General features: G+C 38.6%; 1 protein-coding gene across 1 annotated transcript in view; it reads left to right on the top strand.

Annotated features, from left to right (window-relative positions):
- The first annotated feature begins 3,352 nt into the window (after positions 1–3,352).
- LOC103154010 (oxysterol-binding protein-related protein 2-like) overlaps positions 3,353–23,011 on the top strand; it is a 25,248-nt gene continuing 5,589 nt past the window's right edge. Inside the window, exons 1-13 of the mRNA XM_007575139.2 lie at positions 3,353–3,466; positions 14,015–14,366; positions 16,991–17,117; positions 17,679–17,754; positions 19,014–19,148; positions 19,399–19,496; positions 19,575–19,757; positions 19,854–19,961; positions 21,359–21,448; positions 21,663–21,780; positions 22,124–22,249; positions 22,439–22,562; positions 22,728–22,818. Coding sequence (XP_007575201.1) covers positions 14,330–14,366; positions 16,991–17,117; positions 17,679–17,754; positions 19,014–19,148; positions 19,399–19,496; positions 19,575–19,757; positions 19,854–19,961; positions 21,359–21,448; positions 21,663–21,780; positions 22,124–22,249; positions 22,439–22,562; positions 22,728–22,818 — 1,313 coding nt within the window. The 5' untranslated portion in view covers positions 3,353–3,466; positions 14,015–14,329. The remainder of the gene's footprint in view (positions 3,467–14,014; positions 14,367–16,990; positions 17,118–17,678; positions 17,755–19,013; positions 19,149–19,398; positions 19,497–19,574; positions 19,758–19,853; positions 19,962–21,358; positions 21,449–21,662; positions 21,781–22,123; positions 22,250–22,438; positions 22,563–22,727; positions 22,819–23,011) is intronic.

Genomic DNA, 23,011 nt, shown 5'->3' with positions numbered 1-23,011 from the left:
AGAATATTATTTCTAGCTCTTTTTTTTTTTGCAGTTTTAATGATTGCAACATTCAGGTAAAGAAAACCCAAAATTAATTTCCTCATGTCATAGAAGACCAATCAAAAACGGCTATTTTTGATCACAAATGTCAGGATTTTGAAAACTAGCTTTAACTTATTATATACATTTATGGACTTAATACTTGTTTGGGTGTCTTCTTGCATGAATTACTGCATCAGTGTACAATGGCATAGGTCAACTGCCTCATTGGATTTGATATCTCTCATCTTCTTCCTGGCAACAGCCCACAGATTTTCTGAGGTTTCGGTCAGGAGAGTTTGTGGGCCAATGAAGAACAAGAACACTGTGGTCAGTGGTCCAGCTTTAGGTATCTTTGGCAGTGTGGATCTTTGGCCAAGTCCTGCTGGAAAATAAAATCAATATCTCATACAGCTTGTTAGCCGAGGGAAGCATGAAACACTCCAGAATTGGACTGTTGTGTTGACTGCGGGCTCTGGACATTCAGAAAACACAATGGACCAACACCAGCAGACGGCATTGCAACCCAAACCATCACTGGATGTGAAAACTTCAAACTGGACTTCAAGCACTGTAGATTCTGTGCCTCCACTCTTTCTCCCAGACTTTGCTTTCCAAATGAAATGCAGAATTTACTTTCATCTGAAACAGTTCCTCTCTGCTTGTGCATCTTTCTTTTCCTACCCGATTCCTCCCCTCCACTCAATTTTGTGGTAATATGCTCGGACACAGAACTTTGAGAACAACCTGCTTTTTCACCGATGATCTTTTGTGACTTACCCTTCTTGCCTTCTGTCAAGACAGCAGTCTTTCCCATGATAGAATCGTTTAAAGCCTCAGGAAACCTTCGCAGGTGTTTTGAGTTAGTTGATTGGGGTGTGGTACCGTGAGTTTCCAATAATTACCCTTTTCAAAGTATTCTAAGTTTCTGAAACACTAATTCTTGGATTTTCATTATCTGTAGTCTATAATAATCACAATTACTCAAAACAAAGTCTTGAATTATATTAGTATGTGTGATGAGTCTATATAACGCAGGAGTTTCACTTTCTTACATGACTAACAAGGAATATTGCATTTTGCATAATATTCAAATGTTTTGAGCTGTATCTGTGTAGAAAGAGGAAAAAAATAGGACAATCTTTTACCGCCACCTTGTGTTCAGAATGAAGAGTTGCAGCACAGTAGTTCTAAGAGGAGCAATCATAAACAAGGAAGAAAACATTTAAGTGATAAGGTAAAATTATTCGCATGACCACAAGTTATGTAATATTTTGCAGTAACTGCTATGCACAGTATTCATAGGTGTGTTTTTCTTACTAACAAATGTATATTGACAATAAAAGCAGAGCTGAGTTATGACATGAGTTTGGATTTTGACATCACACATTACAATGTTTTACAAAGTTTGTTGAAGAAAAGCAAAACAAAAAATTAGACATATTTGTTCATAGTTTGATTAATTACATCACAAGAGGACATTTCCTGGTCCTCTTTCAAAATTGCTCTCCTGGGGGACACCTGCATCAAACTACTTTTCTATTACTTATGATGGGGAGTGAGCGCTCCTCGAGGTTGTGCACACCATAAGAACTAAACGAATGTTTCTGTTAACTCTGACTAATTAAAAGAACACTTTGATTTACAGAGTTTGATTCGTCAGTTCAAAAAAAGTTGGAAGTCCTTTTGATTAACATGGTGCCTTACCGAGTTCTTTGCAGAATGATTTAAACTGCAATTAATTGTGTACAGGTCATGATGACCATGACCCTTTATTTAGTGGTACATCAGAAAAATCTCACAAATCCACAGCACTGCGTTGTTTTGTTAGAATTTCTTTATGACGCCCAGGGCCTCTGTATGTGCTAAGAATGACTGTGTCTTTGTGTGAGCGTCTGAGTAGAAGCAGGACTCTGTGTCCCACTGAGAGGATGAATAGAAACTATTTTTTCCTCCAATGTTCTCCGCCTGCTCCCCTCCTCCTCTCCTGCCCTCTCTGATCACATTCTCTGTTCTCCTCATCACACCATTATTGTTATGTAACTGCAGAGACAAACAGGACACTGCCTTTCTGTCCCCTGCTGGTTATCACAACACTAAATTAAACTGGAATAAGGCCTTTCTTATTTATGCTTAGTTTAAATGAAAAATGTAGTTCAAAACCTATTTACACTTGGCTATTTTTTCATTTTTTTTAATGTTATATGGTCACATAAATAAATATGAGAATTGATGACTGACCATTTTTAGCTTAGAATGACCTAAGACTGACCTTGGTGTTTGAATGAACCTCATGCATGTCTTCATCTATGGGGATGCAGTCAGCTATATCAGACATATCAGTGACTAACTAGTAAGATACATTATTTATGAAAGAAATAATATGGCTTAGATGAGGTCTCATACAGGGCCTGAAATGAACCCCTTATCTGACTACAAGAGTGGGCCAAAGTAATACTGAATATAGATTCACAGAGTTTGCAACGATAAAATATAATACATTTTTACAACAATAATAATAAAAAAACTGCGGTCAAAAGTGTTTCTCCAGTATCGTCGCTGCATTCACTCAGTTCATCTTCCCATCAACTCTGTCCAGCTGAAGAAAAGGAGAACAACATAATGCATTCTGACTGTTGTGCAGTGTTGCTTTTCTTCAAGACAGTTTGAATGTAGACTGACAACTGCAGTTTTCTCCTTATCTGACAAGAGCATGCTTGCTTTGTCCTTAAATGGTTTGCAACTAACTTAAATGGGACTGTAGATGGGAAAAGGTCACATTGGTGGAGTGCATGCACGGATAAGAGTTGTGGCAACAGAATATAGCATTTATACTGCATTTAAAGATTGATTCTATTTACTAATTACAAGGACAACAAGGTTCTGGCAGAACAGAAATTTACTTCTTAATTTTTATTTTATAAAAACATATGAGGAATCATTTTTGTTCCACTGTTGAGGCATACCATTAATATAGCACAACTCAAGACCCTTTCACCTCTTTTAGGTGCATTTGATCAAATGGATCACCATAATTAATAGTTCTATTATATTTTGTAAGATTACACGTATGCACATGTTTGTGTTGGTAGATAAAATAAAAATCCAAGTAATCCAAATGAATATGTGGTTGTAACATCACAAAATGTAAAGAAAATCTATCTATCTATCTATCTATCTATCTATCTATCTATCTATCTATCTATCTATCTATCTATCTATCTATCTATCTATCTATCTATCTATCTATCTATCGATCATTGTTTTGGTGGTTCTCTCGCTCTCTCTATCTTTCACCTGATTGGCTGCCGACCACGTCTGTCCATCGTCCGGCCACGCCCACTGTGCTAGCGGCTTCCGCTTTAGTGTACAGACAAGGCTACACGCAATTCCTGCCCATCTTTCTGGGTTTGCCAAAAACATTCAGAGAGGAGCCACTGCGGAGGTAAGAAGACAGACATTTTAACGTCCTGATTGTGGACTATCTATTTGTTTTCAGACCAGGAACTCTTGCTTTGTCTGTTATCTTCAAAGAATACTGCTAACTGTGCTAACTAGCCATATTTCTTTTTCAATATAGCCCGCCCGCTAACTCCAACAACGCTAGCTGTCAAAAAGGAAAAAAAAAAAAAAAAAAAAGCTTTCATACCTCCGTCAGTCAGGACTTTGAATGCCAGCTGGACGTCTGCTTTTAGGGAAAAACAACGAGTGTTGTGTTGTGTTTTGTTTTTTTCTTATCCTCGTTTTTGTTTATAATTCAAGCTGGGATTTTATGTACGCTTTAGATTGGCTAGCTAGATCAATTTTCACTTTGTGCTGGTAATATTAGCAAGAAAGACGTGACATATTTGGGAAAAGTCCCCACAATGGGTGTCTCTTTTGACAAATGCCCTTGTAAATATATTGCTAAGCAGCAACAATTAGGGTGTATTTCGTATTTTTAAGCGTAACTTTCACATAGAGTGTTTGTGTGGTTGAATCTTACTCCCAAAACGTGATGTAAGGAAACTTCTAATGTGTCCTTTCGTGTTTAACTTCTTAGTAAATGGTGGGAATGTTCCCCTGCTTGTTTGACTTCTCGCCGCTTCGGTCACCGTCTGCTTCTGACTTTACCTTTTTAACCCGGAGTAAACTGCAGGTCTTTGACACCCACATTTTTGCCGTGATACAGCGTGCCTCTTTATCTGCCCTTCCCCACCAAGAGACAAATTCTCAGTGGCAAACGCTGCTGTATCATCGTGTGTTGCATATTGCGTAGACTTACCAAAACACCAACATTTCTTCATACTCCTGCTCCTTGCATGTAACGAACTAATATCTTAGCAAAATTATTTTTTTTAATTCGTTTTTTAAAGTACAATTGTATGAGTGTACACGGATAGAAGTAGGATTATGTAGTACTACCAGAAATATGTTGGTGTCTGGAATGAACAAGAATGTTTCTTGCAAAATCTTAGACGTTTATGGTGGAAAGAAGAAGAAGAAGAAGAAGAAAAAACAAGCCTTTTATTTGACATTATATTTCAACATTGGGCCACTCTGGGGATTTACAGTTGCAATCATTTTGTTTTGCGTCTTCTTCCCTAAGGTGCCTTAATTACCCCCATAGTTAGTAACTATGGGGATAGTCTCCATCTGAAAGGGAAATTTGTGTCTTTAGTACCAACGTTCTCCTAACAACAGCAATGCCAGGGACTTTTTTTTTTCATTTTCTAGCACATGCTGAAGAATAATTTAGTTGTGAAATGTGTATTTTGTGATTTGTGGAAAGGGAAGAGGAAGACAATGTTGTAATACGTGTACTTTAAGCCTTGTTTCAACACGTCTGTGTGGAGCGTTGCAGCGTTGGCGTGGACCAGGACACATAGACGTATAGTCACATGAATTACCGTGTCATTAAGTTGTTGGATTTGAATATGAATTAGCTGGTAACCTTTAGCTTTTTCTCCAGAAGGACGTCATATGAAGACGTTTATAAGCCACTTGCTTTTTTTTTTTCTTTTTTTTTTAAATAGTATTGCTGTGCTGTGCCACATGAGAATAAAGGTGAGCTTGAGGTAATGCTGCTTCTACTAGGCAACCCTCCCAGCAACAAAGAGATATTACTGTATGTTTAATTTATGGCTGATAAAGAGAGCCAACCCGGAGCCTCTCTTACAAAGGCACTGTTAACTTACTCTGCCTTTAATGGCTTGTTGTCAAAGGGGAAGCTTGCTGGTCAGCCAGGACTAAATATGAGACCAACCCTGTATCATTATGTAAACATACTGTCAATGCTAGGCAATATTGCCATAATGGGTACTTAAATATTGATCCGGTTACTCTTTGTAAGGAGTTGACAGCCTTGTGTTAAATTTTTCAATAAGTCCACCAGTCCAAATTACATTTTATTTCCCCCCGTCAGCACAGACGTGTTTTGGATACTCTAAAACTCTGGCACATGATGTGTGGAGCTGTTATCGTACTTTAGATTAAATTGTTATAATTACGTCACAGTGTGATAACGTTGAGGGGAAAAAAAAACAAAAAAAACAATTCTTTGTAACAAAGTATTTACAAAAAAATGAAAACTAAACATGATCTAATTGCTTTAATTTATGCCACAAAAGTATCACTTATTGACAGTGCTGCTTGTTATTAGGATGATTATAACAATGGCGTATTCTTCATCAGTAAGGAGAATTAAGCAAAAATATAGACAGAACTCTGATAAAATCGTGTTGTGTTTGTTGTGCAGAAGCAAACCTCTTACTGTTGTGCTTTTCTCATGAAATAATCCCAGTATTGCAAAGTAGGTTTGTCTGATGTCAATAAAACATGTAGCTGTAATGCTATTGCCCAATACTGTGGCGATGGTGATGTTGATTATGACTAGGCTACATTTGCATTTGGCCAGTCACCTGGAATTTTGCAGCAACAGGTGGGGGAAGGGCAATGCTGGATTACTTCCTTTTATCTAATAGTGTGACAAAAAGTTTTAGCAGCTTTGACATTTGCTTTTTACAAAATTTTAACCCATTATTCTGCTCACCAGTTTAAATCCATCCTCATCATTTTGGTATACTAAACTGTAATATTGTCACAGAAAAGGTCACAGCTGATTTGAATTAATTTGAATCTAGTAATTAAAAAAAATGTTTTTGCAGAGTTTTGTTTGGTAATGCAGATTGTTCTCCATATGAACCATCTTTTTGGGTTAGTGGGTCACCATGTGTTTATGTCAGATAAGTGATGGTGGAGATTGGCTTTGTCCTGAGTGTCCTTTCATGCTTCCTGTCTTTTGTTTACTGATTTTTTTTAAAGCAACAGTAAACACACAGTTAGTCAAACTAGTATAACCTCGTGAAACATTTGTGAATGAAGCTACACACCAATGAAAACACAGCAAAGGCAGTAAAGTTTTGCACACAGAAGTTGACTGGATAAAACTCAATCCCAGCATTTATAACTCAGGGAGGGAAAAAACATTATTTTCTTCTCCGATACAGTTGCATTCAGCATGATTTCAAACTGCGATGACCAGAAGGTTTCTGGTCTCAAAATTATTGACGGGTTAGGTATAGAGATTGGACACATTTAAATCTCGAGGCGCTGAGCCAGTTTAATGTCTTGTGATTTTGAAAGTGATACTCATCCTGGAAGGGTTTCCACTCTAACAGGTATCGCTGGAATGTGCTGAGTCATGCTACACCAATTGCCAAGTTTTGTATGCGAGTATTTGTGAGAGAAAGACGTTCAGCAGAGGATCACGAAAAGGCAATACTTATGTTTGTAGAACAGCAGAGGATTAATTAGGCTGTTCTAAATCCCAACACATACTGAATTAGTGTGTAATGATTATCTAGGTATTGATGAACAACCCATACATTTTACTGTTATCAGCATGGGCATACAGTGCTTTCCCCACTAACAGGTTCCATATGTTTTTGCCTTGTTATTGAATTGAAGTGAATTGTAACATACGGCAAATATTACCCGAGGAAAGACAAAATTAAGTTTTCAATAGATAATTTCATTTCTTAAGGAGAAATCGCAATCCTAATCAATCTTGCTCTTTGTGAAAATGTAATCACAACTTCTTACATCCTTGTTAAATCGTTATTTTTCGTTGTTTTGATTTTACTTGCCACTCTCAGGCCTGGTTACTGCCAGACCCGCAGAATCAAGAAATCACTCAAACAGAACTTCTCCGAGTACACGAAATTTGCTAAAAGATCTCATGATTTAAAGAAGTTGAAAAACGTGTACATATTTTATTCTGGAAAGGGTTACAGAGCAATTTGTCATGCTTTGGGAGAACACTCTTAGCTAATATATGCAAAAAAAGGCATATCCTTTGTTCATTCAACTTTGGCAGCTGTGTTTTTTTGGAACATCGATGTTTTTCCATCCTTTCAAGTATGACGCACTGTAACCATTTCTCGGCCCCAGTGAAACACACTATGCAGCTCCCCTGGAAGAAATGCTTGTGGGAGGGTTTATTGGCACAGTTGGCTTTAAGTTTGTTTGCAGTTTGAATAAGTCGCCATACTAAACATTGTGTGTTTTTTTGGTTCTATGACTCCACCAAACAGCAGAGCTAAGGAAGGTGGATGGAAATAATCACAAGTTACATTTCGGGACATAACGTTCTCTTTAGCCACTTCTCTCGATCTGATCTACATTTTGTAAGCTGTACATCTTTTTCTTTCCAGACTCCCACATTTCTGAGATAACATTCATCTTTAAAAGGTTGCAATTATTGCACTCATTTTTATATATCAAGGAAAAGAAAAAAAAAAACATTTATTTTGTAGGAACATTTGACACAACAACAACAAATTCATGCTTATAATCTCATTTCTTGCTTTATGTTTTGTAAAGATAATCGCATTACAAAAATGACACGGAACTTGATTAAAACCAAACTGACAGGGACTTCTAAATCCAGTGATGTGTTTATAAATGGATTTCAGTGCTATTTTAGAATGAAAGCAGCTTCTTGGCATTTTAAAAACTAATAAGAACTTGTTTGTGCTCGTGTTCAGAGCAAAAGTAGACTAAACTCTGCGGCTGCTTCCAAGAACATTCAAGTGAATGTTCTTGACCGGAACATTCACTTGAATGTTCTTGTGAATGTTCTTGAAAGTCTTGTGATTGACGTCGGATGAATTTGATTTTATACTTCGGTTGTTCTATTAAGAAGTCATTTGACGTTTAAACTTATTCAGTCTTGTGATAAATTCATCTTCCTTAAGTGTCTTGTTGCAACCACAGTGTTCTGAACACATGTTTGATAGTGTGGAAAAGTACTTGATGTTTACTGTAAGTGCATGCAGAGCGGATGTGTCATGACTTGTAACATAAGTTTGCATGCTTTAAAACTCTCTGTAGGAAAACAAAAACCACAAACATTCTTGTTTGTTCTGTTGTCTAGTTGACCAGCTCCAGAGTGCTTCCTAGTACTTTCAGTCTGGATAAATAACGATTTAACACTTGAAATGTTTCTATAATATGACTTTACTTCATCAGTTCAGTCCATCAAGACTAACATTCGATTTTTGATTTATGGCTTTATTTTAGAAACAATGGGAAGCAAACAGGCATTTAAATTCTTGATTTATAAACACTTCTCTTATTTCAGTAATTCAAAAACCTGATGTTGAACTACTTCCTCAGTGACGAGATACTTGAACAACGAGGAACTCCTCTATTTCCATAGCAACTCTCCTTCCAACTCACTAGCTGGGGTTTTTTTCTTTTTACAATTTCTGCCCAAATTAATGCACGTCAGCCCTACAGTCAAAATGCTTTTCTGTTTAGACTCTTTTTAGAAGTGTGTGTGCGCATCTCCCGCTTCTCAGGCTGCACTGACAATCCCTTTTTCACAGATTTCACAGTCAAAACGTTTTCTTTCCGTCTCAACCCTGTTGATGGCCAAACCCTTTAGCAGTGAGGGATTTGACACCAGATTCTTCAAAACCTCCAGGCAATAAGTTATTCTCCTTTATGAAACGCATGTTTTCTCTTGTGACTGTTTCTCATGTTTCTCCAGTGACTGGATCGGCTTCCACCCACCTTTCTGTAGCTACGTTTCCTTTGACCATAAAATTGTGCAAATTGTGATTACGAAAACAAATCCACTTAATGTAAAAAAAAACAACTCAACATTCTTTGATAAAAAGTTTTTGTAGTAGGATGAGGTGGTTTTTCAGTATCTGTGTATTGCAAAGCTTGTCGCTCCAACACCTGAAAAAAGACACCAACGTCTCCTCTGATGGCTGAAGACAAATGCTAGTGCTGTGGTCAAAATATCAATATATGTCACCAAAGCGTGATTTTTAATGACTTATCATGCCAAGAAGCTTCTTTACATTAGAATATCAAAAACATTTTGCGCACATTTGTAATGTACCATCTTTGTGTTTTGTAGTTTCAAATCTGGACATGTTTGGGGTCTTCTTCACCCTTTGATCTCTGCAGCAACTTTAAACTGTAGATTTTGCAGTTTGAACTTGCCTTGACTACTCACATGACGCCCAGCTTTGTTGCAGTCTGATATAAACATTGTACAATAGCCATTGCATTCTTGAGGCTCATGTGAAGTAAGCTCAACACACCCATCCTTACTGGGTTGTCATGGCCGTCGAGTGACGACACGGGAAAGGAAACTGCTGTCCAGCTGGATGGTTCACTCAGAAGCTACACAACATGGTTGCTCTGCACCATGTGACAAAATATTTGACTTAAGCCCATATTTGGTTTGTTTATGTTTGCTATTTAGTTTGAGTGTTCATCTTATTGTATGCCTTTATTTTTATTTGAGTGTGTGTCTGTGAATACCGCCCGCTGTGTGTGTCTCAAAGCATACGGAGACAGGTGTGTCAAGTACTGATGTTGGTGTGTGTGGCCAGACATCTAGAGGTGTGTTCAGTGCCAGGCTTTGTATTGAACTGAAAGGCATCACACAGTCAGTTGGCCAAGGAAGCGATCAGGAGGTCAGTAAGTAGATGTTTGTATTGTAAATACTAATTCTGTGTTATACTGTGTTAAAGTGGCCATGAGGTATGGAGGTATACCAAGATTTTGAAGCTACACATTGATAAACTGCTTAATGTATGGTCATATTTTAGTAATTTTGTTTATTTTAAGTTGTAAAGAAAGCACAAAAGAGTTGTCAGCAGGCCAGAAGAGGACTTGTGCACTTCTCTGTGTTACAAGGAAAACTTTAGAGATATTTCCAGTAGATACCTAAATTTAGTGAGTCTTCCATATTTCAGCTTATGAGTGCTTCATGCATTCATAAAAATCTAAATTCTCTGACTGGAACAGCATTTGTAATTAGGAGCAGATTGCAACTACCTTCTTCTTAAAAAAAAGATGAAAAAGAAAAGAAAACAAAAACATCCACCATTTGCGATACCAAATTATATTTTATCCTGAATAGATTATTTTGTATTTAGATGATCAGAAGATAAAATAATATATATGGAGCAAGCATGCTACTTTTAATTGTGTGCCAATAGATTCCGCATAAATAGTTATGTTTCTTACAGAATAGTTTTTGTAGAAAAAAAAAAAAAGCTCTTTCAATTTTTAAGCCTAGAAACTTTAAGCTAGAAATGCATGTCTCTTTTATCAGCAGTGTTCCAGTGTGGAGTATTTGGGTCATTTGATAAGCTTTTGTCCAAGAATGGGAGCGTAATTGTGATGTGCGCATGGTGCCATGTCTGTCACGGTTACGTAACAACTCACAGACATCTGAGAGAGAGAGTGACCGATATGATCTGAGGGTCTGCTCCGGCCAATCAGATAGCTTGTCTCCACTTCCACTCTGTCAGTGGGTGTGGGCGTGTGAACCTAGCAAACTTATCAGCACAGTCATGGAAGACCTATTTGCTGCAACTTGGAGCAAAACAGGGTTACCTTGTCCTAATAAATTCTGATAAGTTGGTGACTTGACATTGTTTACAGTCGCGAGGATTTAGCTTGATCTTCATCTACAATCACAAAAAAACATCGTGTTCCGACGTGATTAAGTTTCATAACAACTACATCTATTAATCATTTAACTGCAAGATTAATAATTTATCTCAGATTTATTCTCAGAAACTGTCAACTGCAGTTTCTTGTTGAATAAAAAAATCTATTCAAGTCTTAGAAGAAGCTGTGCCACCTTAACTGTGCTTGCATATATTTGTAACTGAGGGTAATGTGTCAATCATTGATTTTAATCCTCACTTTCTCTTTTGTAAAAATAGTTTTCTCATAATTTAAATAGTTTTCCTGCCCTCTTATATAACCCAACCTTTAGAAACGAGCTTGTAATAGAATGTGGAAAGGGAGTAGCAGCATGTAGCAGCACGGGGTAATTTAATCGAATGACACGTCCTGCAAAAAAGGCACAAAGACAGATTTTGTTATTCATAGATACTGATCTGTTGACCTTAAATTAAATGACTTTTTTATAGAGTAGACATTGTTGAATTGTTTCTAGTAAAACCTTCAGAAGACAGCAGTCCAGGAAATCCTGAAGAAAATATGTATGATTAACTATTCACTGAATTATTAGTTTTACTAGAAGAAAGAGTTAAACACTATTTGTGGAAATGTTTGTGGTCTTGACGTAATTTCAGTGTGAGACCTATCTTCGGTTATTACTTTAAAACTAAAGATCAACCAGTTCATCAAGGCTGGAAACATGTTGCCTGTGTTACTGTACAGCATTTTGTGATTTTGTCTGTTAAAAGTGCTTTATAAATAAACTTAACTTACTTACTACTTTCGCTTTTTTCTGGCCCATTTCTGGGTGTGTTTTTGGTTTTTTGGGGGTTTTTTTTTTAGGTTTGACCTATCAATTTTAATCGACCCAGCTTTATTTTCTAAGTAAAATTAGGTAATACAGAGAAATAATTCAGGTTATTTTGAAAACAGAAATTATTTTTATTAAACTCAAAGTGCATAAAACACACACATGCTACTGACTTGTGATTTTATAGAGTAGAAATAGAGACAATTTTAATTTTGAGATATTTCTGCCCATATTTGAATCAGTCTAAGGTGGACAAACTTGCCTTTTTTCTCTGTTTCTTCTCCTAATATCTCTGTTGATTCTCACTTTTTACTCTCAGAATGTCTAGAAATAATTTTCACATCCTTTTATTGCAGATTTCCAGTAATGAAGCGTTTGCCTTTCTGCACAGCACAAACTTTTTCATTAATACTCTGTGACGTGTCCAGTGGCTTATTCTGTAAAAAGAGATTCTGTAAGCCCTCTTTAGCATTAACAGGTTTTTTTTCTCGTCCAGTCTTCTTTAAATAGAATCTAAACTACTGAATCATTGTAATGAATCTGCCAGTTTATCACACATCATCGTCTTCGCTGAATCTCATCTGCTAATAAGTCTGCGAATGACTCATTGGTACGCTCCTAGAACATTTGAATGGGACACTGGGATCCATTCTGTCCACTTTATCGATCGTGGATGCCAAGGCCAAAGTCCAGTAGTGTGCTGAAGGCGTTGTTGATTTCTGAGAAAGGTAAAATCCCTGTACTTAGTGGAACAAATGGAGGGTGAATGTAAAGGAAACAGGAACAAACTGTGGTTCCTGATTCAGTGTTTTACCATCAGAATTGACGAACTTCATGAAATGAATTGTTTCAGGACTGGTAAAATTTTTAGTCCGTGTCTAATTAGAACAGAACTTATTCATTACTGATATTACTTTTAAATTTTGATGTGCTTTATTCATGCACAATTACATTAAAATGAATTCTGAATTCTCATAGTACCTTCATTTGGGTGAACTTTTGAAATGAATTGTAAATGGTCCTCTGGGCTGTTTGTTTACCGTCTCTACATTACTTTAGTTAATATATCAGACATCTTCAGACTTTAAAGACATTTCAGGAAAATATAGTGTTTTTTTTCTTCTGTTTTTCTGATTTTTACATGTTCAGTTGGCTTGTGTAACACAATCCCTTCTATTTCTGTCCCTTCCTACCCATTTTCTTATTTAGTTAGTAAGGAGAAGCTCTTTAATGGTTCAGTTATATCAGCAAAAGTGGACACATTTCCAACGTGTTGGCCACACAAAGTTGCTTCTTTGCACTGAATATTTATTTTAGATGTTCATACAGTCTTTTACCTATCACCTATAAAACATTATTTTGCCATGATGCAGTCCTTGTTGCTGATTTAGCCTTAAACCTAAACACTACTGCTATTATATTTCAGACAAACTACCTATCTGCAAATGAATTGACTTTTCAGTCAACACTTGTATCTGCTTTGTGGACTGTGTCATTGTGATGGAAATGTTACCTGTCAGTTTGGCTTGTCTGTAGTAAGATGAGGCATGTAGATTGTTGCAGCAGTGAGACAAACACAGGCATACAGTAAAGATCATGTCTCTAGGAATTCAGCCCTTTCATTGTAAAATGTGGTGCAGTGTGTGCGGCGCAAGGACTGAGTTATCTTTGTCTAGGAGTCTTTCCTTGGCAATGCTTTTTTTCTGCTGATGATGTTGAACGTTTTAAAAAGGCTATTATTTGATCTGGCTCACCTGAACTCTGGAGGAGCTACAGCGATTGGGAGCTCAGGTGGGTTAAATCTATTTATAAGGAAATGATCAGCTCTAATCAATTCGCTTAGACGTGAACAAACTTGAACCTTTTGGTCTACTTGCAAAACACCACAGTGACAAAACTTAACGCTTCAAATCCTCTCTAATGCCTCATTCCTGCAGAATAATGTGGTGACGGCACCAATACAGTGAGGACATTTTTCTTTAGCATGAACTGTGAAGTTGGTTGGTATTGAAGGGAAGATGGATTGTCGTAAAGGAAAACTTGTTAAGGATTATAAAAGACTTGAGACTGATGACATGGTTCACCTTCCATCAGGCAGCACAACTTTGTGCTAGAGTTTTGAAAGTTTCCGTTTTTTATTTAGACTTTTATTGTCTTTCTCTGTCTGATTCCATCAGTTTAACAATTCTTTGTTTCTTCCAGGTTAATAATTTGCCCTGGTGGACAAAGCCAAAGAAGCTAAGCTCTGAAGTCAGAACCATCTCCCTGCTGTTCATTATTTGAGGAGCTGTATTTGCCTGGTGGTCGTCCTCTGTCATCTCCAATAAATCTGCACGTGGCAAATTTTGGGACCCCCATCTCGACATCTTGCATTTTCCTTGGGCACCTGGTGACGTTCCGGAGGACACATCTTCCACTGCTGTCCCTACAGATGCACTGTTGGGTCGCTACGAAGAGGAATATGTGCTAGAAACTAAAATCTGCTCTAAAAAAACTGCTCAACTTTGAGTGTAGAAGATGAGCAATGAAGACGAGTTTTACGACGCCGTCACAGGTGGGGAGGTCTCTTTACTCTGATGGTCTCTTTACGTGTTTGCTTTGCAGAGATGTTTGCTTCCCAACGGCACAAATTTTAGCCCATTGGAGCTGCACCACTCTAACATCTGATGGCATGCTGGCAGCCATTTGCTGCTTTACTGTTGACAGAGCGCTGTGTTATCAAGTGACTAAACATGCCTCAGGGTCTCAGCCTTGCCTGGCCTCTCTAATTTTGTCTCCAAATCCCTCAACCTGAGCTGTCCTTCTGATATGCTCATATCTAATCTGATCTTGTCTTTAGTTTTCGGCTCCACCATCTCCACGTCCATTCACAGACTTTGTGATGTTGTGTGCCAGACATTAGTGAAACTCTTACTATCCGTTAAATCTTCATGTTCAAAGCTGTCCTGTCACAAATTGCCCCTGACACTCGTCTCCATCCGTGAGCATAGTCCGTATTTTGGTTGAATCTCATAGTCGTTTGAAAAGAAAGAAAGTATTATCCTCCCGGGCTCTTGGAGCGATGCTCTAGAGTGCGGCAGATGTCACGGTCGGACAGCAGGAAAGCAGAGGCGTCCCGTCTCATCAGGATGTCAGTTCCTGAACCCACACACAAAAAAAACCCCTCATAAACAATGCATGTGGGGTCAGTGCGACAGTGCACAAAATTAAAAAGCTCACGGGGTCCAATGGTGGTCGTCCTCTGTTGTCAAGCCGTCTCCAATAAATCCTCACATGGCAAATTTTGGGTCTCCAAGAGGGTTAAATTTTTTTTATTTCTTTTTGCCTTGTACATTGTTCCCTTCATTGAGAAATAAAAGAGGAAAAGTATAAACTGCAGGGGAAAGATTTCCATGAGCATCCAATCCAGAGGCGGTAATTCAAGCTGCCTCTGTTATTGAAGGATAATACTATTCACTGTTATCCAATTTGTTTCAGCCTGAACATGAGTTCAATAATTTAGAGGTAGGTCGTCTTGTGGTCATGATCACCATTACCAGCAACAAACCCAGGCGTCACTGAATAGGATTGAGGTGAATTTCACTTTCTTTAAAAAAAAAAAAAAAAAAAAAACTTAAGTTAAACACTTACCCCAAACATATGGTTATTTTTAAAGATTTATTTTTTAAATAATAAAAGCCAAAAAAGAAAAGTAAGATCAGATAACAGTCCTCAAAGTCAACATTCAAGATTGGGTGCATGCCAAACACACTAAGAAGTGTAATAACCAGGTATTTGATAATTACACAGTGCATTTCTAAAGAGATATAGATGAGACAAAGATTGAAATCCTACCATTTAAAGGTCTCATTTGCTGCAGAGTTGAGATCAGAGGTTGTCATAGTCTTTTTTTTTTTTTACCTGTCAAATTTTATAATAATAATAACGACACATTCAGCAGTATTTATATATTGACTATGAACAAGCTGGTTGTCTACTCATAGACAATCAAATGAAACGATCGCACTTAAACTATGAGCGATTCACCTGCCGTGGGCTGATGAGACAGCCTCACAACGTCGTCCTGGTCTGCATGGACCAGATGTCTTAAGGGGGATTGCTGCAAAGGCTATGTTGTCATGAGGTTTATTGACTTTGCCTTGAACAGATGATTTCTCGTGTGGCTGTTTGGATGTTGATCTGGAGGCTGAATTCGATCCCTGTTGCCCAAATGAAGACTGGAATTTCAAGCACCTTTCCAGACAAAACTTTGAAATCGGGGAACATTTCTCCAATTGAAGTGATCAGAAGTCGGCAAAACTCTTTTGATTGATCCTTTAACAGCTAAGTACTATTAAAAGTAGCAAAACTTAAACTTTTGCAGATCTTTGCTGTTCTTGTGTCACTCTGACATTTACAGTTTTAACTGGGCACCCAAATTATTACCACACGGTAGAAGTTAAAGGAGTGGGGTCATCTTCAGTGCTAACTTTAACAACATGAGCTGGGTAGCCCACGAGAAACAGAATGCTGTTGTATTTCAATATTGAGAGATCTTGCTCTTCTCCTAAAAACACCACATGTATTTTTTTTATGACGAGTAATCTAATTTTTTTGTGTTTTTTAATTGACCTCTGTGTCTCCAGCATGATAACTTTTGGATCCACACCTTGTACTTTTTGCTATAACACAAAAGCTGAAACTCCTTTGTGTATTTAAAGTGAAGGCCTCACCTTGTTCTGAACTCCACCCTGCTGCATATTTTAAGAAGTACTGTGGGCCGCCGATCACTGCAGCATTCAGTTAATTCGCCGTAGCAGTTGTGTCTTTAAGATTTTTATGGTCTAATTATCCTCACATGATTCATTTTGCTTTAAAATTACGAGTATAAGATTGACTTCTGGAAACCGCCACTGCCGTTTTCTGAAGAATTGAATCATTCGATCAATAAAATTTGCTATTCAAATCTGAGCAACAGTTCGTGATGCAAAGCAGTTTGGACATTGATGTGCAAGGCTATAAAGATCCAGTGTTGCAAAGAAAACAAAAGACCACAGCTGGTGGTAAGATAGCAGATATTTGTAAAAAAAATTTAATCCAAAAAATGTGACTTTTTTTTTTAATGAATGCACAGGTGTCCTTTGTGTGACACCTGACGCTGTGTGCTGTCTAAATTGGGTCAATTCTCGCCTTGGGCAGGCCTGGATTCAGACGAGTCGTGTGAAGGGTTGTCTGAGGCCAGTTTCAAGGACACCAGAGGGTTCGACGGCAGCATTCAGAAAAAAAATGGATCAGTACCACAAGAGAACGGCATCAGGAAACACAGGTACAGCTTCATTCCTGCGCCACATTCCACCCTCTATGGTCAGCGTTCTAATCTGTCTGGATTATCCTCACTTCAAGAGCTGCAACAGCGCTCTTTCTGAAACCAGAATCGGGTTTGAAATCATCAGTTTTCTTTCATTTGTTTTTTTAAATTTAATTTGAACTCGCTTTGTATTTTTACATGAAATTTGTCATGCAGCTTTTCTTTTGAGGCGTTGCTCAAGGGAAAAAGAAAAAAAAAAGCAGAGATGACTGTCTCCAGGCATTATGGGCTGAGTCACACACACCAGCTTTTGGCAGATGCTGTATATTAACTTGCATTTGTTTTAGTGACGTGAAGCGTAGTGGAAAACTACCACTCCAAGGAAGAGTCACAGGTCATGTTCATGTGAACTCACGGGTTTGTCTGAAACATGTCGCTGAGAGTTAATAATTTTCTCCCTCGGTTCTGTAGCGTCTGCCGAGGAATGTCTGCATGTCTGCTGATAAACTTGAAAGATCTCGTCTTTCTCTTACCTGCATCCATGTTTCTTTTTGCCGTTTTTTTCTTTTCTCACTTCAGGACATCTTTACCAGCACCCATGTTTTCCAGAAACACGGTCAGCATCTGGAGTATCCTCAAGAAATGTATTGGACTGGTAAGGCTTAGTTTGTTGGATTGCTAGAAGTAAGAAAATAAAAATAAAAATACACCCTTGGCTCACTGTGAGCTTTAGTTTTAAATTCATTAAAATAAACAGGAGGATTCTCTGCCATCCTCTTTGATTTTTTTTGGTATGACCATTGTTAAAATTTAATGTTGGCCTTATTTATCTGTTCCTAAACCAGTTCTAGACGTTTGTCCTGTTTGAACACCCAGGTTTCCACCACCTAACTTTTGATTTGTGCTGATATTGAAGAATGTGGAGGTTCATTGTTCTGCCCACTTTGTGCGTATGCAGCACCAGTCACAATGGCAGCGAAACAGACCTCCGGCCTGATGGCGCCACCACCTTGCCTGACATGTAGAAAGACACCATGTCATTTTTTTTCTGATACAGTTTTTTTGCAATGTTGCCACAAGCGGAACACACCTCAGAAGAGATAATACTATTTTATATCGAGTTACTGAGTAAAACTGCACAGAGCTCAGCGCACTTATCTGCCAAAAGCCATTTGCAGTGACATGCATCCATCGCCTCTGACTTTAATTGGGATCCACAGTCGAGACTCACTACTTTCGACATCGACTCCGGTCCAGTGTTGTCAGCGTTAACATTATATTAAAAACACCAAATCTGTGAGCGTGTGACCCTGGGAGAAAGTACAGGCAGAGAACACAGCGGGTCTGACATTCAGCACACAGGGACGGCTTAGCGGCGTGACAGAAACACTTTCTGCTCCTGCTGCTCAGCCTGCAAATGGATACATGCAACCAACAGACATGTAGAGCAGATCGGTGTGTGTGTGCGTGTGTGTGTGTGTGTGTGTGTGTGCGTGCGTGTGTGTGTGCGTGTGCGTGTGCGCGTGCGCGTGCGTGCGTGTGTGTGTGTAAACACCTGCTGCTTGTGTAGAGGCTAGTATAATTAGCAGAATTATTGGCAAGATGATGACACTTTTCATTAAGCAAGCAGTAGAACTAACAATCCCGACTATACAAACAATTTTTGGGGGGTTTAAAACACCAACAATCAACGATAAATCAGAATTCTTTTCGTAGCTAGAAACTTATCACAATAAATGATAAACGACACAAGACGTTACTGTCACTGTGGACAGGAACATAGACACTCAGAGTAACCTTTTTTTTTTTTTTTACACCAGGACAGTCACACATGAAAGCTTCTACAAACTCGGATATCACACATTATATCCTGATGTCTGCTGTGAAACGACGTGCTGTTTGCTCGTTTTGCAGGAGCTGTCGAAGATCACGATGCCCATCGTCTTCAACGAGCCTCTGAGCTTCCTGCAGAGGATCTCAGAGTACATGGAACACACTTACCTCATCAACAAAGCCTGCTCGCTGTCCGACTCCATAGAGCGCATGCAGGTCAGAGCAAGCCTCCTTTATCGTCTGCATAAACCTTGTTTTACTCTGTGCATTGAGTCAGTAGTTGGTCTTTTGTTTTCAACATTTCCGTCTCAGTAACTAAATGTGCATTTTACCAGAAAACCTGCTCATTTGTTTCAGGATCCGGCTTTACAAAATATATTTTACAAAATATCTTTCTAAAGTAGAAACGTAAAAGCAAAGTCTCCGCCTTACTCATCCTATCATTGTCTGCGTTTCTTCGTTTCAGTCAGTAGCTGCTTTTGCTGTATCAGCAGTTGCGTCTCAGTGGGACAGAACTGGAAAACCGTTCAACCCGCTGCTGGGAGAGACCTTTGAACTCATCAGGTACATACAGAGACTCACCTGACCATCTTTAAAGCTCGTCAGCGGTTACGTTTACCTTATTGCCGTGTTCTTCTGCAGAGAGGATCAGGGTTTCCGGCTGGTGTCGGAGCAGGTTTCCCATCATCCTCCGGTCAGTGCCTTCCACGCAGAGAGCCTCTCCGGGGACTTCGTCTTCCACGGCTCCATCTATCCCAAACTCAAGTTCTGGGGCAAGAGTGTCGAGGCAGAGCCGAGAGGAACAATCACACTAGAACTTCTAAAGTGAGACTTTTATGGTCTCAGATGATAAAAAAAATGCTATACACTAATTTGTTCATCACATTTTCCACTTTGTATTTCTTCCCTTCTTCTTTTTAGGCACAACGAAGTGTACACATGGAGTAATCCTTACTGCTGCGTGCATAACATCATCCTGGGCAAGCTGTGGATAGAGCAGTACGGAACAGTGGAAATAGTCAATCACAGGTGTGTTGCATTTTCTTTGTTTCTTTCAAACCTCCATCGTAGTAAAGAAAACGATGTTGCTGATACAACATTAGAGTTTCTACAAATTATTGGGAAGACTAGAATTAGGTTTTTTTTTGTTTTGTTTTGTTTTTGTTTTTGTTTTTCATTTTCCTGGACTGAATAGGTTTGGAAAAAATAAAAGTAGCTTTCCAAGAGGACACAAATCAAAATTATGCTTAAAAAAATTGACAGTTACATTGCACACCTTTATTCTAACGTTTGTACCTGCCAATCTTTTGATTTTGACTGAATCTTTTGTAACTACTAAGTTGGGTTGAACTATGGAGGAACCAAAACGACCCTAATGTTTACAAACAGTTAAGTACCTTTACTCAGTTCTCCAGGACAAGAGTTAGAGATTGTCACATAGAGCCAATCCATATTAGTCCACACACCAAAATAAATGTGAAATAGCCCTTTAACTTACTTTTTAAATTAAAAACCATTGCATTATGTTGTTTTCTGATTTGTGGTTTCTACTTTTAAGTTTTTACAGTTTTTTTTATTTAAATGTCCAGAATGTTCTAAGACCTGCAGAAAATCCTAAACATTTACATCTGAGAAATATGAAATTAAAAATGTGCAGGAAACTTGCAAAGGCGTGTGGAAAAGGTTCGGTTCACAGAACCAGCGGACTGCCGTGACTCATATTCATTCCCCGGCTTAAAACTATAAATGTCCACAACTTGAACTCCACCGACGGAGACGAACCGAAGCTCGGTTTTTGTTTGCTCAGATATATGAGACTGTTCTCTCTCAGGCAAACAACCACCGCTGCAGTCTGTATTTGTCCAGGGAAGCTCTTCAAGGCTCTGGTTATCTTTGTTTATGCCTGGTCATGTGTCCTGTTCACACACTCGCACTGATTCACACCACAGGCTGTGAAGCCCACTCACACTGTTTGCTGTTGCACTGGCTGGTAAAGAGCCTGGATTCTTAAAAAGCATAGCGCTTGCTTTAATTCTCTCCAGGTTTGGACAACTAGACGAAACAAAAATCTAGTTTTATAATAATAATAATTTACAGTTTGCTCCCTTGGATAGGAATATGGATTTCTAAGATTATGTATATTTTATTCTTGAAATATATATATTTTTAAAAAGGCAATATTTTTATCTGTTCATTTGAAATATGTTAAAATCACTTTGACTTGTTTGTATGGAGGAGCTGCAAGACTTTTCAGCTGTTGTTAGAAACACCAGGCGTAAAGCTTGGGTCTGCATTCAGGCTTCAGGTGAAATCGTTTCTGACCTGCAGAAATGCCGAGCTTCCCTTCACACCCTCTGCCTGTTTATTGCCCTGCAGTCCAGTAATTAAAAGGACCGTTCTTCCTTCTCTTCTCTTTTGTTCTGCAGCACTGGGGAGAAGTGTGTGCTGAATTTTAAGCCATGTGGAATGTTTGGCAAGGAGCTGCACAAAGTAGAGGGATACATCCAAGACAAGAAGTTAGTGAATGCTTTCGCATGAAGACAGTCTGAAGAGTCTGCCTAGTCATCTGATCTTCTTAATTCTGTTTCCTTTTCCTTCTTTGTAGCTTTACTAAAAAAAAAAATTCTTGTATTTATTTTTAAATTTTCCTGTCCTTCCTTTCTCTTCCCCTTTCTCCCTACACCTTTATTCACTTCCTTTCCCTTTCCTTTTTTTTTTTTTTACACTTAGTAAAAAGAAGCTCTGCGTAATCTACGGGAAGTGGACCGAGTGCATGTGGAGCATCGACCCTCAGGAGTACGAGATCTACAAGAAGTCAGACAAGAAAGGCGACAAGAGCAAAAAGAATGTGAGACCAGCTGTGAATTTGACCAGCTGTGAATCTGATGTTTTTGTTTTTATCCACATTACAATCGTTGTTCATGCTGTATAATGACACTCCATTAAGTCCAGCTTGTTTTTGTTGGTGCCCTCAGCCCACTTTGTGGTCTCAGTCAGGTAAACCTGAAGGTTTATGTAGACTCGTGCTGCTCTTAGCGCGCTCGTTCCTGCAACGTGGTGCAATAGGTTAGAGACCCGGTAGCTCAGAAATGTCGTCTCTCCAGAGAGATCCAGTTTGTCCTTGAATGTTTGAAAAGCATCGGTTCTGCATAGCAGACGATGCAGTGAGTTGTTGTTGTTCTTGTTTCCAGGAGGAGCTTCAAAAAGCTGAGAATGACGAAGCAGACGACATGCCTGAAATCCAGGAAACGGTGTCTGTTGTACCAGGAAGTACTCTGTTGTGGAGGATAGAGTCCAGACCAGCACACTCTGCTAAGGTATCGCTATAAGAGCTGCAGATAACAGCGTAAATAAATATATTTAGGGTACTGTACACTTCCTGAAAGTTAGTCAGTACGACAGAATAAAAGCTTTGCCAATTTAGTTCAAAACAATCAAGTGTTTTAGTCAAACAGTGGATGATTGCAGCTTGGCTAATTGGATTTGTACCCGTCTGCTTTCCTCAGATGTACAACTTCACAAACTTTGCGATGGCTCTCAACGAGCTGGAGCCTGGCATGGGAGCCATTTTGGCCCCCACTGACTGTCGCTTCAGGCCCGACATCAGAGCCATGGAGAATGGAAACATAGGTCATTTCATTTGAAGTTCTTTCCTTATTCATTTTTTTTTCATCCAAAGAAGTCGACTACTAAGCTTAAAGAAATATAAAAGGTTCTTTTGTGTTTGTGTATCTCCTGATTTCAAGCCATCCATGGTAACGTGCAGACTTTGTGTTTTTGTTTGCCCGTATGCAGACGAGGCAAGCAAAGAGAAGGAGAGACTGGAAGAAAAACAGAGAGCTGCCAGGAAGGAGAGAGCCAAGCATGAGGACGAGTGGACGACTAGGTAGCAAACAACTACATGCAGTCAAACCAGGCCAATCGTATTCCACCTAAAAAAATTAATTGCTATAGAAAAGTGTTTGCCCAACTTGCATATCTCTTCTGGTTTTGCTTTTTTTGAGCTAAAAATATTTAAAAAACAGTTTGTTTTTTCCCAATAAAATTTCTTTAATGATCCAGGAGAAATGTGTAATGGT

This window comes from Poecilia formosa, unplaced genomic scaffold (genome assembly GCF_000485575.1).
Source record: "Poecilia formosa unplaced genomic scaffold, Poecilia_formosa-5.1.2 Scaffold370, whole genome shotgun sequence".
Lineage (NCBI taxonomy): Eukaryota > Metazoa > Chordata > Actinopteri > Cyprinodontiformes > Poeciliidae > Poecilia > Poecilia formosa.
This window is presented reverse-complemented; position numbering and strand designations above follow the sequence as displayed.